We start from the raw sequence: 13,576 nt of genomic DNA, 5'->3' as shown, positions 1-13,576 counted from the left end.
CCACGGTCTGTCACAGCAGGTTGCTTGTTTGTTTTTATTTGCTAATAAAATCTCCTAGTCGTACGTTCGAAAAGAAGGCGTGTTAAATTAATCAGAAGCAACAAAACGACTTAGTTTGCCTTTGTATGGAAAATCGTACGATTCATTGTTCGATTGAATATGTCGTTTTTTGTTATTGCGTGTCATGTTAGGACATAAATATTTGGGTTTACATTTGATTCGTCTTCACAAACGACAAGTCACATAAACATTCTCTATGGTATGTCACGGTCAATGTCATGGTCAGCATAAACTAACAGTCATTTGTGGCTAATTACACTAAAACAAAATAATGTCGCACGATGGAACGTACGTAACTTGTGGTTCACCTTGCTTCGCATTCGAGGTACTGTGCGAGCAGGTACATATACGATTACTCGCTAGAACGCGTATTTTTTCTAGTCACTTGATAGACGCGTAATACCTAACATTTTATAGTGAAACTGGGAGCATTTTAATGTGTGAGGTTATATTCTAGGCAACTGTTTACTAGGTCTGATACAACATCAATTATTTTTACGAACCACCGTGCAAACTTTATTCCAACCACTCGCAGGATTAGTACTTTGATCCTCGAAGCAGGAACTTAATGTCTGTCCGTGGTATTATTTATTCGGAAGTCAAAACAATTTTCTCTGCCTCGTCGACAGTGAAATGTTTTACTGTGAGAGCACCAGCTTTTTCTCGTAAGCTCGTTAAATTTCGCAGCACTTCCCACTTTATATGAGCGTGACGCAGCAACTGCCAAACTACCAACAAAGTTGAGCACTAAACCTGAACGTTTCGCTAACCAAATCATAGCATCCAACACCCTTCGCCGCACATTTGAACAGTTTTATTCCTCCCGACTGACGTACCATTTCTTTTCCACCGTGATAGTACATCACGTTCGTTCCACTTCGAGGGTTCTTTGTTGCACTTTTGCACCTACAGTCATAAACTAGAACAAACAGTCATGGTGAAAAGTAATTTTTTAATCCACTTTTCATCCGGTAAGTTCGCGTCAGTGAAGGACTGGCTCACTGGTTATGATAGGTGTACGCGGAAAAGGATGCCTTTTTGGTGTAGTTTCGGTTACCGTTCTTTGCTGATGGAAAAACTTCATTTAGTGTGATAATTTAGTAGGTCGAATACCCGGAGGAATATTCAATGTACCAAGGAGCAGCTCAAATGCCAAATTACCAGATTGTGTTAAAAAAATGCGAAGAACTACTGGACCATGTGATCCGATAATACCGTCTTTCAGTCAGTGGGATAGATGAACAGCTTCGAACTGTGATATTAACATTTAATTACATTTTTCTTACATTTACGACAATACCAGATTATTTGGTAGACGTATAAAGATAATTTTTTGCTGATAAATAAGAGAGAACAAGTTTGAGCGAATCCTATACATTTCTTTTGTAAGAAATGTAAAAATTACAGGATTATCGAACAATACACGGCTAGTGACATAAAAAATCTTCTAATTTTCTCGAGTAATTGACACTATCCGCTAAATAAAAAAAAAATAATTTCAAGACTACCTACTCTCAAGGACTCATTAATATTTTTCGCGCACGAAAAAAAGACCCGTTCATAAACGCATGAAAAAAATCATGATTTCGTGCACTGAACGATTTACGAAAACCGTGACCGAGTTCCTGAAATTATGAATAATGAACCATGCATTCATAAAACTCTTTGGGTTTCCAGAAAACTAGTTCGTGCCAAATATACATGGCGTTACATTGGAATGCTTGGTAGGATTACTGTGGTTTTTGAAGTAGAATTCTTCTAACGTTTCAATACAGGGGCCCCGTTTTAAAATTTTCGACCGAACTTTTACTCGATGTTTTAGACGTGAATATCTGCTGTTGTAACTAATTCCTTATAGTGTAAAATTAGTGCAAATAACGGAAATAATGGATTCAATGCAAGCAGTAATTATCTGTACCATGATTGGTCCGTACTACTCGACCGAGTAAGTTGGCGTTGCTAGCTAATGTCGTCAAATATTAACTGCGACGCACGTAAAAAGGAATGGTCCAGAGAAAAAAACTCATCACTTTGCTTTTTGATGCCGTTACAGTAGCAGCATCATTGCAGTTGCCCGTAAAACTCAGACCGCTCGGTGTTTAGCCAGAGCCGTCAATATGGAAGATGAGGCATCTTAAGTTATAAAAAGAGGGGCCGCATGTCCGTTTGAATCATCCGTCGCTCGTCTGTCAAACGAGCAACATCATGACTATAACGTCCGAACGATATAATAAGTGGTAAAATACCGTTAACTGTGTTCAAATTTGCACCCGTTTCTTTACTGTTTGTAAAGCTTATCATGCGCTCTATTTGAAACGAACGAGTATAGAAATGCTATGGGACATCGCAAGATGACGTCATCGCAGTAAAAATGCTCGGGAAAATACGTTGCTTGTTTACATAGTGCTTGTTTACATAGTGTTAGAATTTAAAAGCAATTCGAACCAAGTCTTTTGTTCTGGGTGGAATCTGAAAAGTTCAAGTAAACAAGCTCTCTGAACTGTCAGAAAGGTGAGGTTAAACATTTGCATTAATGTTTGGTATGATTCTAGTCGTGTACACAAGATGATTTGCAAAGTGGGTGGGTAGGGTAGATTTGAATTAACTTCAACACACTGCAGGGTGCGACGTGTGTGTACTGCTTGTGAGTTAGCGTTGGGGAAAAATATATTTCTGCTTGTATGTGCGTTGGGCTAGTTTGTAGGTTCCTTAGTTAATGAACCTAATGACACAAACGTTTCATATTTCGATTATACGTGATGCGATTTTATCACTAAGACATCTGATAACATGCTTCTGCAGGTATTTCTAAAACACGGGCGGACTTAACTGGGTTTGTGCTTACTTAAAGGTGGGGGTTAGCTGGACATTTTGGCGGATGAGGAGGTTGAGTTATGTTAAAGCATGACCACCCCAGTGAATGGTTTTTATTTTTATCACAGGTTAGCAAGCATTTGTATTGTATACCGATCCTATTACTGAGTGCACATTCAGCAACGTGGGATTTGTTTCGAACTTTGAACCTGGTATATGTCACCATTGTTGTTGCACCATTTGAAACACATCAACAACTATGTTTTGAATACAGAGTATTCAGTACAGTAAACTCAGATTAGATCGATTAGTTAAATTAATTTTGAGTCAAATAATGACCGAAGCACAAGTTCAAGAGTGACTCAGTTCTAGATTTTTTGTAGTAAATAATAGTACTAGTAAAGAAGATTCAGTCGTTTGCACATATTGTCCTGGAAAAAATGTTCATTGTTTTAAAGTGCTTGCACAATCCAGATCACTGAATGTGATGGTATTTTTTCGAATTGGATAAATAACGACTGATATTGTTACTTAGAAAATTTGAAAAATAAATCATCCTTTTATGTCGATAAATCACTATAAAAAATGCATGTGTTTATCAGACTTCAAGTTTAGCAAAAAGTTGTTTAAAATCGGTGAAAGACTATGTTGGTGAAGCTTCTCAGAAAGAATTCATATAAACTGAATCACAAGCCCCCTTAATGTCCAAAAAAATGAATCCATCTTCTCTTTGTTAGGTCATTTTAGTTTCTGTTGAGAGCAACGCAAGAACTTTGCGGATGCCAAATTGTGTATCTGACAGTAAGCCTTGTCGACAAACAGCCCAGCTGTCGAGGCGGAATAGGATCATTTTTCGAACAACTTCCTGATACACGACAGAAATGCAATCGGCCGATACAAGTTGTGATCGGAGGTTGGTTTCCCTGGTTATTGGATGTCGCAAACCTTCACTTCCCTTCAGTTATGAGGGACAATGTTACCTTCGAGAAATTTATTAAACAAATTTAACAAGCGTCTCGTGGCAGAGTTTGGCAGTTTCTTCACACGTCGAATTTGATTCTGTATGGCCCTGGGGCTTTATTGTTACATGATAAGAGCAAGTAAGATATCCATCGGTGTTGCGTTCGCTGCATCGTGAGGTGATGCGGTGCGGTACGTTTTTTTTACTATCCGCTAATTAGTGTAAAACAATCAAGACTATCTGCTCTCATGGACTATTAGTTTTGATTGGTTAATATTCATTGGAGCTAGCTTCTCAGAAGAGATTTCCGTCAGAATCACTCACTATAATTACAGACGAGACGGGAAATGTCATCCACTAAAACACAGCTTAAGGCATATTACAGCGGGCCGTGATTCTGAATGTGATATTCATTGTACGGTTCAGATATGTGCGGGCGCTGAGACTTCGCGATCGCGTGTATCATCGCGAAGGGCTCTAGCGTTTGTACGTTAACGTGTTCGATCGCGTGTGCTTTTGTATGTCGTGTGTATGTAACTTTGCGTGTATAAATTTTATTTTATGACCATGTGTCCTTTCGAATATTCGCGTGTGTTTTTGGATGATCGTGCGCAGCCCGTGAATCTTAATTTTCGGTGTACGGTTCCAATACCAGAAGAAAGTGAGTTCTTCCATATCACTATAGTTCCCGGTCATGTTGTCTAGTTACAAGCCGAGTCGGAAAATGTTTTTTTTTCATTTGCCAAAATCAGGCGAATCTGACGAAAGAACGAAGCTTTTTTCCATACCACTAGCACTTTGCGAAATCGAAAATAAGACAACAGGCTAGGTGTGTGCCTGTGATGATCGCGAAGGGCTTAAACGTTTGTATGTTAACGTGTTTGTTGCGTGTGCTCGCGTCTATATAACTTTCCGTGAATAAATTCGATTTTGTAACGGTGTGACGATTCACATATTCGCTTGTGTTCTTTGATGGTCACGCGGACCGTCATTCTGATATTTAGTTTTTGGTGTACGGTTCACATTCTGATAGGGACTGAGTTACCCCATATCACTAGAGTTCCCGGTCATGTCGCCATGGAACTTGTTGTTTAGTTGAGGTGAGCGATATATTTTTGTCCACCTGAAGGCATTGGTCCTGTGCTACTAGGACCGAGGATAGGGGTGTAATCGGTTCATGATCGTGCGAACACGGGCGTCTGTAGGTTCACTCCCGAGACTGCGTTTTTGAATTTATAAGCTCAAAACCGTTCACTTAGTCACCGTTTTGTTATCCTGTTTGCGAGATCGCGGACGTAGATGTGCATGGATGATCGCGAAGTGCTCGAGCGCTTGTATGTTGAGGTTTTTGTCGCGTGTGGTAGCGTGTATGTAACTCCGCGTGTATAAATTATTTTTGTGGCCATTCGCACTTAGTTTTTAGTATATGGTTCAGATGCTAGAAGAGAGTGAGTTCTCCCGTTTCATTAGAGTTCGCGGTCACGTCGCCATGGAATGTATTGTCTAGTGAATATGAGCGTCTTTTTTTATTGGTCCAACTGAAGGCATGAGTCTAGACTGCTAGGATCGAGGATTGAGACTTCCAGATTTGTGTTCTCGCGAAGGCCCTGTGTGTACGTTTGGAATGAGAGAGATTGGGAATGCGAGAATATGCAATTTATTGTGTAAGTGATCTAATTTGAGATATACAGTGACGATCTGATTTTATCAGGCTCCGATTTTTTCTACCTCCGATTTTATTCGCTTTTTGATCCGATTTTATCAGCCTCAGAGCCCCTTAAGGGAAATTTAAGCAAAATGATCAGGAACGGTTATGAGGCTATATCTAGAGACTAAAGAAGATTATTTTAAGAGCTTCGGTTTCATAAACAGAAAGAAAAATATATGTCCCGATATTGTCGTTTTATCAGCCTCAAATTTACCGAGGGGCTGATAAAAAGGGGTCTTCAATGTAGTAATAAAAGTAAAAATGACATGACGAATGAAAAAAGTAAAGAAATTAAGTAGACGTGCCGAATGAAAAAAAGAAGAAAAAAAAGAAGTAAAAGTAGAATAAATTGATTGATGTTATTTTTGGTACACTTAAGCAGTGGACAAGCAATCTACTAGAAGTACATCAAAAACAGACCAATGAAGTAGAAGAAAAAAACACATAACCAGCAATTAAACTCCTTGAACTTGTCTAAATGCCAGCAAATGATACTTATGTACCATTAACGACAATTGCATTCTGTTAGACTTTATTCATGCTATGCTGGCCGGGAATGTATGATTTACGTGCGTCGGTAAATTATTTATTTATTTATTTCGTTTCATCTTTGCGACAAGCGCATACAGATTACTGTTTAACGTATAAAAAAAACTTATACTAATTAATAGTACCTTAATTTATCCAATCTGATCTTCTCGAATGAATAGAATCGAACACCGGTAAAAAGGCCCAGAAGCAGTTGTCTGTCAGAAATTCTTTAAAACTAATGCACGTATGTGCTTGATGTTGTTTGCCATACCGTTACACCCGTCAACCTAGGGGAGGGTGAAATTGTTACTTACCAAATTTGAAAATAAAATCATCTCAGATGACTTAGGGATGATCCATAAATGACGTAGCATTTTTTGAGTGATTTTTAAAACCCCCCTCCCCCATCGCAGCATTACGTCACAAAATTCCATATACCCCCCTGATAATTACGTAGCTTGACGGTAACCCTCACCCCCCTCGTTGTCTCCGTAAAAGATTTAAAAAAAATCAAAAACGATGTTAGTTAGATGAAACGGGTAAGATTGTCGTGACATCAGGTCAACCCCTATTCCCCTTTAAAAAAGCTACGTAGCATGACATGACCCCCTACCCCCCTGTCGTCACACATCATCACAAAATACAAAACTCCTCCCTCCCCCATATAATGCTACGTCATTTATGGATGGTCCCTTACTTGGAGTTTCCGATGACAATTTACGACACAAGTCAAAAGGGAAAAACTTAACTGTATTCTACTTCATTGCAGTGATGTCTCTGACATAACCCATCTATCTCTTTTATTTACTCCTTTTATCGTTCACCAATGCGTTAGCTTAACGGTGCCAATTTTTTTTTTTCGTTGCAGAAATATTTATATTGGGAGGAACATTTCAAGCTGAACGCTTCAGTTTCTCCTCGTACTGTTTGTACGCGGGACATGTTAGGAGATGTGAGGAGATCATGTGGAATTCTCCCACAATAGACATCCCTTCCACAGAAGTCATCCACATGGTTCCTACCGTTTTTTACACAACGAACCTTATTACTACAATGGGTGGCAGCGTGTCTCAATTGTTTGCTATTAGTGCATTTTATGACTCGCGGCACAAAAAGGCGCACAGGCCGACGAACCTTGTCAAAGCTCTACTTAAATATCTCCTTTAGATAGAGCTGTCCCGGCGATGGTCACTCGATAAGAGTCTGAGTTGACATATGTCCTCTTCCCGTCAGCTGCTACTGATGCTGAATGCACACCTTTGCAGTCCAGTATCTTCACTATTTTTCTCTGTTCTTCACTAACTGAAGCATGGAATACTTAAAACAGCCAACCCCGTGTCAGCAGAAATGCGCAATTCAAACCCGAATCAGAGACAACTCCATCTATTTCAACCGGGTTAGCTGGTGCATATAATCTGTACTCCTTCGTAAAAGGTCCGCAGCCAGCAATATCAATTGCCTGTTCGGCCTATTTTCTACCACCCAAAGCTTATTGAGACGAATTTTCGATATTTCTATCACGGCTGAATATCGCTCCGTCAGAACTCAGGAAATCTGCATTAATTTCAAATCTTGTTTGCCTTTGGGCCGGAAGAAGATCGCATAAGGCCCGCATAAGGCCCGGGTTGAGCCGGGTAGTCGATTGTATTTCGACTTCCATCTCACCTTGAGTTGAATCGTTGTCAGAGGGAGGGGTCATAGAGTCCAATGCAGAAAAATAGAAGAGACAAGAATGGAGAATGTGATATTATAGCGGTACTTAACTTGCCGTTCGCATTTCACATTAGCAGCGAAAAAATCAATCGAAAGCTTTTTGTTGTAAAACTTCTTGCTTACTGGCCTCTCCTCTTCTGTGAGTAGCGGTAGGAGCTGTTCCCGTAATTCCTTGGGGCACACTTTAACAAAATTATCCAGGAACAATGGATTTCCGCTGACAAAACAAGATTACCATATGTGAAAACGCACTTTTTTCTGTTGCAGCGTACAGGGGAAAATCAAGAGCGAAAAAAACAAGAACTCGCCTACTACGATAAAAATATTTTACAGATGCACAAGAGAGAATAAAAAAATAAAAGGGTTGTGCACAACACACGACCGATGGCGGTGACATTAAAAATGTTGTAATTTTAACGGGCGATCAACACTATCCGCTAATCAGTTTAGTTTACTCTCAAGAACCATTAGTTTTGATGGGATTGCGGATGACATTGCACGCTCGTGAAAATATCTCCTTTATTGATTACCACCGTGAACATATCTTGTAAATCGCTCTTTAATATTTTGTGCTGGTATGCTATCCACAGAAGGAATAGAGAATTACCGTAAACAAGCTACAACCTTCAGTTGGCGAAATTTCTGTAATTCCCTTCGTATTTCAGGTCGCTGTCTGCTTTGTGTTAGGTACGGAGTAGTTTATGCCAGCGGAAGAAAAAAATACTTCTATTTTGTCTTTTAACAAATCTCGAATACTTTTTCAAATGGACGTAAGTAACAATGAGAGATTCTCTTTGAGGTCTTTCTCTTCTGTTCATTACTCGGCCATTTCAACATTTACTACTCTACTCTTTGCATAATATTGTAGTAAAAACCATCGGCTTTCGATATGTACTGGAAAATTAGTACAAAGTGTTGTAATGACGTCGTAATAAACGAAAGAGAAAGTAAACAAAGAGAGGCTCTCAATGTTACTTACGTCCATTTCAAAAAGTACTCGAGAAATACTTCTAAGCGTATGCAATTGTTTCACCAATCGTACTGCATAGACAATCACGTTTCAGTAGAATTTTTGGCTGGAGTTCAATAGTGATAAATCCCTGTATTGCAATCTGCTGGTGGCTCACCTAATTTGCTCAATTGCATTCGTTCGTTCGGTGCCAAAATGCGGCCTAACATTCATTGGGAAATGCACCACAGCTCTCTTCCTTTTGAAAAATGGGAACTGATCTATGCTTCTTCGAGTCTGGCAGTCTGGCAAATAAAGTAAATTTCTAGCATCGATTTCATCAAAGATTACTGTAGCCATTCGATTTGATATTCTCCTTGCACGCAAAGAATTTACAGTTTGTCGAAAAAGCCTTGGTTACCTTTTACCTTTAATTTGATGATCCCATCCGGCATAAAATTATGAATGAAGAAAATGAAAATGATTTAAAATATCAATTTTAATTTCAAACTACTGATTTATTTGACAGTGCGTAAAACTCAAATAAAATGAAACAACTTAAAACACATTATTCCAAAGCTTCAGACATCACAAGCATTACGATACAACTACCCAAAGGATTCGGCTTTCGATGACTCAAATACGCAAATTATTGTTAAATACAAAATTACATTCCACCGCAACGAGGTCGAATTACTATCAATTGCTGGGTTCGTTGTGTTGAAGTGTGGTGCGCTGCTTTTTGGAGTCGTCCTACTCTGATAAGCGGTTCAATTACTACGCCTCGCACCAATCGTCTGGCGGCTCCGCGTCAATCAACGTCTTCGCGTGCTGTTTTTGTCTTATTATACTCACGGATTATGCTCTACAATCAAAGTTGTGTTGCGTCTACCCCACATGTTGAACGCAGATACGCAATACCAGATAACCGCAGAGCATCAACCGTGGCAAAGTTGAAACAAACAATTTCTGTTGATTTTTTTCAGTTTTTCAGAAGGAAGTCCTGCGCCTACATGAGAGATCGTCACGTATTTTTTTTGTATTATACACCTCCATTCAAGTTACAAGCAAATGCAGTGTAGAAGGTTGAGTCTTGCGAATCTCAAAAGGCTTCGCGTAGATGGATACGCTACATTAATCGTTTTCTCGCTTTGTTGGTTATTGTGTTCACTACCCTTTACTTAGTATTTTAGCTTGCTGTACTGATATGTCTTTGCTATAGGCACCTGATAGGTAATGTTCACCAACACATTCTACAACCCTAGAATATGGCATATTATCTATATCAGTGATTTTCAACCTGGGATCCGCGGACCCCTAGGGGGCCGCAAAGTCATTGTTGGAGGTCCGCGAAGAAAAATATATTTTCCGAGCGCATATTGAAATTTCAAGACTTGTTTCCTAACAAATTGAAAATAACATATTGATAGCATACAAAATTGATGTTTATCTGTGGGAGTCCGTGGTACGAAAACGGTTGACAACCGCTGATATATAACAAACGTTAGTTACCATGGTGATAGTGCTGTATGTAAATTATAAATATAGCACAACACTGCATACAGATTAAAATTTTGCCCTAGTGTACATACAACAGCGTTCTTTGTTTTGATTATTTTACTCAGGTCACGTTCTTATTAGCGCGTTCAAGAACCCTCATCATATTAAGATTACCATCGATGCTATAGACGTGCCTTGTTATGTGTCTAGTCTAGCGAGACAACCCATTACCAGTTGTTGCCCGTTACGAAACGAAGGGTGTTTTGATTCGCTGATTCGATCATTTTTTTTTTCAGTGTGACTATACTTAGCTTCGCAAACTAATCGTTTATTTTTTTTTCTTCGTTTTCTCGCTTTCAGGTCAACTTCCTCATCACACAATTTCTGGCACTGATCCTAGCGTCGGTCTTCCGTTCCTATCTGCACCCGTCGAAGGTAACGGCCAGCACCCGGCATGCGATCGGGTTGGTGATTGGTCTGTTCTTTGGGTATTTTTGCTTTGGACAGCAAGCCATCCACATCGCCGGACTTCCAGCCGTTTGCTATGTCGTCATACGAACACAGAACCCGCAAATTGTACAACGGTGAGTTTGGTAGTAGTCTGGGAGTGATCTGAAAAAAAGTATTACACATAAATTAACACTAGAAACTTATCGTATTTTGAACAAAATTGAATGAACTTTTAAAGTAACGTAGTATAATTTGTAAGTCTACTCAAATGCAACACAAAACCACGTTTTGTAGTTTAATATAACCCCCCAAAATCTTGTTTTAAGGCAAAAAATCATTTTTGGGACTTTCGGCGCAAACAAGTTAGATACGTCATTTTGCAGCCGATTTTCGATGCCTTAACGATTCTGAAAATACGGAAAATAGTCTTTTCCAACGCTTTATTATGCAATTATATATTGTAGGAAATCTTGAAAATTGCCATTTTAGCGATTTTTTCATGAACAATATGCAAATGATTCAACATTTTTCCAACTTCTTGGCATTGTTCTAAAGATAATTCGAGAGATTCAATTCCACGTCCAATGACATTTTAATCATCACAATCGGTCAAAAAATGGCGGAGTCATTCATTTTTTTTCCAAATTAGGAATTGTCTCCCACGACTCTTAATGGGTTTATGTGGCATTGCTACTATGATCAGCATTGCACCGCAACGGTTATTTCGAAGAAGCATTTTAAGAGTCCATGTGAGAGTTTTCCTAATTTGGGAAAAAATTGATAACTCCGCCAGTTTTTGAGATTTTTTTTAATCCATGCGTCGTCGTACGTTGGACGCTGAATAGAATTTTTGGATGCTAATTAGAGCTAGGAAAAATGTTGAATAATTTATATAGTTTTCATGAAAAAATCCAAAAAGATTTCCAAATTGTTGTCCAAAATCGAAACATTGTCTAACAAAACAGCATAAAATAGTATAATAAATCTTTTGAAAAGTTCAAAATTACTGTATCACCGTGTTATTTACGAATGCGATTTCGACGCTTTATCGTTCATAATTTCATAATCATAATATATTTCTCGGTTGACATATTTGAAGCAATTCTAATACTACCTGTTGAAATATACTTATCAAACTTCATGAAATTGCTAATTGTTTGAGCTGAAGCTATTATATTTGAGAACATTCGATTTAAATAATCCGGCATCGCATAATGGTCCCAACATGCACAAGAGGGGGCTTTTTTGATTACGCTAACTCACCGTATCGATTATAAATTCTAGAGAAAGTTTTCAATAGGACGTAAGTAACAAGGAGAGATTATCTTTGGGGTCTTTCTCTTCTGTTCATTACTCGGCCATTTCAACATTTACTACTCTGCTCTTTGCATAATATTCTAGTAAAAACCGTCGGCTTTCGATATGTACTGGAAAATTAGCGCAAAGTGTTGTAATGACGACGTAATAAACAAAAGAGAAAGTAAACAAAGAGAGGCTCTCAATGCTACTTACGTCCTATTGAAAATTTTCTCTAGAATTTAACTAATAGTGAGACATGAAGATCCTTCCTTCATTAATTCAGTAGAGATGGGCAATTCGCTCACGATACGCTCCTAAAAAAGAACGATCGACTAATTCAAAACCAAGAAAATTTTCATCAGAGTTCAGCTCACTGTCATACAACTTCAACAAGTCTAGTGCATTCAATATCTACTGCAGAAACGTTGAAAGAAATTGATTATTTTGCGTACCATTTTAAATTGTGTAAATAATACACTACAAAATGACGTACGTAGACAGTGGGACTGTTACGCGTATAGAGTACTTGACAATCTGTAACTGTATTAGTGTGTTCAACGATTTGTTTTCCTCCACCTGTCATTGCTGGAGGAAAATAAATCTAAAATAACTTTTCGGTCAGATTATTTTCATGATGGTACCTGACCAACCGATATAGTACGTCTCCGAATTAAATTTTACAGCGACATAGAGCATTTCAATACCATTATAAATACTTTAGGTGGGCTAATTAAAATATTTAAATTGGCTGACAGTTTTGTATATGGCAGCTGGAGGAAAACAAACCCCCAATTAGTGTGTGTGAAATGATTTGCAAAGAACTCTATAACGGGTGTTCAATAAAAAAAATGAGAATGATTCCAATACCTTACTATAATTAAAGTAAAGAGCGAAAACCATCCAAGAGAATTGCTCTCTGGACTCTCTAGAAATGGGTGGCATGTTTCTTTTCGCTCGAGTGCTGTCAGTTCAATCGAAGATGGCGTCGAAACAGCAAGCACTCCGCGAGCGTGTTGTACGATTTTACGAAGCGCATGGTCATCGTGGAAAAAAGTTTATGGTAGACCGGTAGTGGCCGTCCGGCAAAGATAATGACGAAGAAGAAGAACGAAGCGTTGAAAAAGCTGTTCAACAACAAGGACGGAACGAGTTTGTGTGACGCCGGCCGAAAATATCACTGCTCCCATACTTTGATTCACCGAACCCTCAAAATAGAGGACATCGTCTATCGGAAGAAGACTCGGTTTCCCAAGTACACGGACAAGCAGATAGCGATCATGAAATCGCAGTGCCGGTGGATGACGAAGAACTACCGCGGGATGTCGTTCGCGCAGGACGACGAAAGTTACTTTCCGCTTTCGAAGACCCACATTCCAGGAAATGACAGCTACTATTCCAGCGATAAGTCGGCCACACCCCCCTGAAGTAAAATATGGCGTCCATTAAGAGTTCTTTCGACTCCCTTAGTGCCCTAGAGTACAAAAATAATTGACGGATCCGGAACTGTATCCGGAAGGTGGACGTCAGTGCCGTCCAGCGCTCTTGTGAGAGCATCGCGACTAAGTTGTGTCGTACGGCTGACCAGGGCCCC

At 39.1% G+C, this 13,576-nt stretch overlaps 2 protein-coding genes across 8 annotated transcripts in view; one reads left to right on the top strand and one right to left on the bottom strand.

Annotated features, from left to right (window-relative positions):
- Nucleotides 1-13,576, top strand: part of LOC131690754 (lysophospholipid acyltransferase 6) — a 143,567-nt gene that overhangs the window by 118,555 nt on the left and 11,436 nt on the right. For all 7 annotated transcript variants that reach the window (XM_058976728.1, XM_058976729.1, XM_058976731.1 and 4 more), the window contains exon 3: nt 10,597-10,820. In XM_058976728.1, the coding sequence (XP_058832711.1) occupies nt 10,597-10,820 (224 nt within the window). The remainder of the gene's footprint in view (nt 1-10,596; nt 10,821-13,576) is intronic.
- The window catches only part of LOC131690753 (condensin complex subunit 3), an 80,361-nt gene continuing 77,614 nt past the window's right edge, over nt 10,830-13,576 (bottom strand). Inside the window, exon 7 of the mRNA XM_058976724.1 lies at nt 10,830-10,848. The gene's annotated coding sequence lies outside the window, so the exon portion shown is untranslated. The remainder of the gene's footprint in view (nt 10,849-13,576) is intronic.

This window comes from Topomyia yanbarensis, chromosome 3, assembly GCF_030247195.1.
Source record: "Topomyia yanbarensis strain Yona2022 chromosome 3, ASM3024719v1, whole genome shotgun sequence".
NCBI lineage: Eukaryota > Metazoa > Arthropoda > Insecta > Diptera > Culicidae > Topomyia > Topomyia yanbarensis.
This window is presented reverse-complemented; position numbering and strand designations above follow the sequence as displayed.